Genomic DNA, 4,719 nt, shown 5'->3' with positions numbered 1-4,719 from the left:
ATAACATACATCACATGATCGTTCGCGAATGAATATCGTACACTCCAAAGTGTACATATTCAGCTCCTCAGTGACAAAAAAGTTCACTGTTTCCCCCTAAATTACCAAAATACTACAGGAGGGTTTGTGTCGAACTTTTTCCTGTAGCCGTTTTGGTTATTTGTTTACACGTAGCTGTGGAGAAATTTTAGTGCCGCAGTTGTCGGAACGAAACAAGCGAAAAAAACCAGCTCACCCCATGGCCTAAAAGAAGTAAAGAAAAAAAAAAAGGAAACAAAAAAGCGTGGTGGATGATTTTTTTTTTTCCCGCACATTTCCCTAACTTATCTGACGTAATTCTTTTGTAAAGAGCTAAATATGACGTTTTGACCACTCTACCCATCCTATAACAAAAACTATGTTACTATTAAATCTTGTTAGGAAAATCAATTATTTTTATCATACTCATGTGAGCTACGAAAGAGAGATTCAGTGCACACATTAATATCCTTCATGCGTGCATAATTAAATGCGTTGTAATGTCCTCACCATCAAAACAAAAGTGTTCTTTATTAAATTTGCTCGGCGTTACAGTTAGTAGTGATGTCACTATTGCTACAAAACGCCCTTTTGTTATACTGATTCAATTCAGTCCACTTTAATTCAAACTTTATTTTCACACATCTTTATTTTTCAAAAGAATGTACAAAGGGAATATGCTTGATGGAGGCTTACTTACTAGGAATTAACATTGCTAAGCCTAGGTACAGCAACCAGAGTGACGTCACAGACTGGACTTCTTCGTTTACATTCGCAGAGCTCCCGTTCAGATTCTAATTCGCGTCGCAAGTGGATCGGGAAACGTTGATGTTCAGCGAAAAGTTGTAGTCTGCTGGGACACGCGCGTGAATATACTCTGCTTCCAGCGTGACCAAACAGCCGGTATGAAAAACACGCGAGTGTCACAGGCAGTTCTATTGTAATAAAACGTGATTTCGCCCTCGCCAGTTCACATTTGGCAACGGCTTCTCCGCTGTCTTCGGAGTTGTTTATGAGGCGTTCAGTCGGCGTGGACGAGTTTTCAACGAATAATTCTGAAGAATTGTGAACAGCGCTACCAGCCGTTTTTCTGACATGCACATCGCTGTCGTGATTGGTCATAGCGCGTGGAAACTATTGCAGCTGGACGATGAAGAGACTGCATGGAAGAAAGAAAAGGTGCTAGTCGTTAGGAAACTCTCAAAGCGCAAAGAGGAGATCTGTGCAATTAACTGGCGGCGATCAACATACCAACAGCCCCCTCTTGTACAGCGTGTCGGTGTACCTTTAAGTTACAGCAGAAGTTGTTGACTTTCCTGCCTGCAAGATATGTGGCTATCATGGGCGTCACGGGGGGGGGGGGGGGGGGTGGGAGGGAGGTGCAATGCGTGCGAATGCACCCCCCTTCAGACAAAAAAAAAAGGAAAAAAAAGAAGAAAAAAAAAAGGTCAGTCTGCGAGCAACCTCAACGCCGGACGCTAAATAATGTTCTTGTTTTTTGTTATTTCTTTTTATTATTATCTTTTTATTTTACACCAGAGACAAGAAATTCGTGGGAAAAAAAAAAACGCACCCCGGGTTCTGGCAGCATTGATTTAATCTTGCAGTGTTCACTATTTATCGACCGTACAGAGTATACGGGCCCTACATATCGTGCGGTACGGAGCACGTTCACGTTTGCGTGTACGTGTACGTGTGCTAAGTGTGCTAAGAACATCCGAACGGCAAAAAGAGTCTCTGCAATGTTGCGCAATGTAATATATGTAGAATGTGCACCTTTGTACCTAACGCTTCGCTATATCAAAGCTAGATCATTGATTTTGCAGTTGTGCTTTACCTATAAGAGTTTAGTCTTATATCAAAATGCCTTGCAGTTCCAATAATAAGACTTGACCTAGCTGGCCTATTTCCTTAATTTTCCATGTATGTAAAAAAACACACACACACACACAAACACAAACAATTAGGGGATGCTCTAAAGTGCAGATTTGGACATCCTTCCCCCGCTTGGTCACTTCGACGCCCTCTCGCTGGTCAATACCTCCCCTAATCATGAACATAAACCGACACCCTTGACTGCCAGTGGCGGTTCCAGAGGGGACGCACCGGGCGCCACCCCCCTCCCCCCTCTTAATTTCCAAAGCGAAAAAACATAGCTACAAACGGCAGTTTTTGGACTGTAAGATGTCAAAATTTTCAAGCTCGCTTGCAACGCTAGCTCTCACGCATTTAATCGCCATGCCATTCTAATGATGTTACTGCCAGTAATTGCCAGCAGTTGCGCCCCCGCCTTAATTTCCAAAGCGAAAAATACAGCTACAAACGGCAGTTTTTTTGGATTATAAAATGTCACAATTTTTAATCACGCTCGCTTCGCTAGCTCTCGCATTTAATCGTTATACCATTCTCCTGATGTTGCTGCCAGTAATTGCCAGCAGTTGCGCCCGGTGCGCCCCCTTAATTTCCACAGCGAAAAAAAAAATATGCTAGCTACAAAAAGCAGTTTTGGGACTTTCAAATGTCAAAATTTTCAAGCTCGCTCGCTCCGCTCGCTCGCATTTAATCGCTATGTCATTCTCATGATGTTACTGCCAGTAACTGCCAGCAGTTGCACCTTTTGCGCCCCCTTTGATTTCCAAGGCGAAAAAAGAGCTACAAACGGCATTGGCATTGGATTGTAAAATTTAATGGGAAATCTTGTCCTTCACATGTACCAGCTTTTTCCGTAGCGAGTTGTGGGGTTTAAAGGCGGTGAAGATTCCATACTTTCCAAAGACGCTTTTAATCTTTTCAGAAAGATCATATATGTATGGGATGGTGATGGTGATTTTCCTTGTGTGACTGGAGCTAGTACCACTTCTTTGGGCGGATTTATTGCCAGTTTGCTTGGGACTCTCGGCTTTGGAGAACGACCAATCCGGATATCCACATCTAGCTAGTGCCTGTTTGGTGTCACCCTTTTCTTTGGCTCTTTCGGTTGGATCTTGTACCACCAAGTCTGCTCTATGAAAGAGTGTTCTGATGACTGACAGTTTATGTACAAGCGGGTGATGGGAGTTGAAATGAAGGTACTGGTTGGTATGGGTGGGCTTGCGGTATACCGTTGTATCCAATGAACCATCCGATGAAATGTGTACTTCAACATCCAGGAAGGCCAGTTTCTGGTCCTTACACTCTTCGGTTGTGAATGAAATGTTCGGATCACACGTGTTTATGTGTTGAACGAATTTCTGCGTCTCCTGTTGCTTCACAATGACGAAAGTGTTGTCCACATACCTCAGCCAAGGTTTAGATTCTGTGTATGCTTTCAAGGCTACTGTTTCAAAGTCCTGCATATACAGATTAGCGACTATAGGTGAGATGGGGGATCCCATAGCACAGCCATGTTTTTGAATGTAGTGCTGGTCTTGGAATGAGAAGTATGTGGTGTTTAAACACACACTCACTGACTCCACTATCTGGTCAACAGATAACTTGGTGCGGTCTTTGAACTGGCTGTCGTTCTCCAAGTTTTTCTTAACAACTTGTATAGCTTCTGCAGGGGGAATAGAGGTAAATAACGCACTCACATTGTAAGAAACTATGGTCTCGTCATCTTCCAATGCGATCTGAGAGATCTTGTCTATAAAATCCTGTGTGTTCTTTACGTGATGGAGTGAAGTCCCTACTAAAGGTCCCAAAATCTTAGCCACGTGTTTGGCCAGACCATAAGTGACCGAGTCAATGCTGCTTACTATCGGTCGCACCGGGATCGGTTCCGGTTTATGCACTTTAGGGAGTCCATAAAACATATCAACATCAACATATTCGACACGAATAGGATTGTGTGAAGCTGTGTAGGAACCATGAAAAGACGGCAAGGAAAATCGCGAATTTTCGGAACCACCTTCGTTTCAATCTAAGGGGAGCTAACAACGCCATCATTCCCAAAAGCGTACAGCTCAAGAGTAATATTCGTGGGCACAAAGCGGACAACATTTTGAGAATTGCGGAAAAAAAGTTATTAAATGAAAGAATCAGACACGTCAACTATGACTGGATGTTCTGCAACATAACGGATGAAGGACGGATTACAGAAGGAAATTCAGGATAAATTTCCCCCAGAAGTGGCAAAGAAAATCGCCGATTACACTGCACATGCGCAGTTAGCACAACACGCTCGCACGAAACAGCGCCATATTGAAAAGTTTTCTAGGCTACGTGAAACATACTGTACATCGCGGGCAGATAAGGACAATAATTAGAGGAGCCGTGATTCAACTTGATCCGGAGATCAGGAATCTAACAATTGGGTAAGAAATTTATCTTCGAGAGATTTATCCGAGCATGAAACATCCGTTTTGAGTAAAGGATTGAACTATGCTGTGACTCCTAAACAATTACCAGTGTCTGAGTTGATTACAGCCACGGAATCAGCAATCAGACAGGGACAGTTCAAGCCGGCAGAGGCCGATGAGATACGGCATGATGTCAGTAGCCTGATTAGTCGCGCCGAGCTACCCAAACAAAACATCACTAAACACGAACAAAAAGCACTTGAAGACTTGGCAAAAGATGAGAAAGTTGTTATAGTTCCTGCAGATAGAGGAAGATCCGTGGTTGTGCTGGACAAAAAAGATTATCCGGACAAATGCCATAAGCTCCTCGAGGATGATAAGACCTACAAGAAAATTGGATACAATCCCATCAATGGATACAGGA

At 43.1% G+C, this 4,719-nt stretch overlaps 1 protein-coding gene across 1 annotated transcript; it reads right to left on the bottom strand.

The window, feature by feature from the left end:
• Positions 1-2,702: 2,702 nt before the first annotated feature.
• On the bottom strand, positions 2,703-3,809 carry LOC140245747 (uncharacterized). Its single transcript, XM_072325272.1, has one exon. The coding sequence runs from the start codon at positions 3,807-3,809 to the stop codon at positions 2,703-2,705; it is 1,107 nt and encodes a 368-aa protein (XP_072181373.1).
• Positions 3,810-4,719: the final 910 nt, after the last annotated feature.

This window comes from Diadema setosum, unplaced genomic scaffold (assembly GCF_964275005.1).
Source record: "Diadema setosum unplaced genomic scaffold, eeDiaSeto1 scaffold_28, whole genome shotgun sequence".
Taxonomy (NCBI): Eukaryota; Metazoa; Echinodermata; class Echinoidea; order Diadematoida; family Diadematidae; genus Diadema; species Diadema setosum.
This window is presented reverse-complemented; position numbering and strand designations above follow the sequence as displayed.

Coding starts and splice junctions, on each gene's coding strand:
- LOC140245747 (XM_072325272.1), bottom strand. CDS start 3,809: ATGTTTTATGGACTCCCTAAAGTGCATAAACCGGAACCGATCCCGGTG.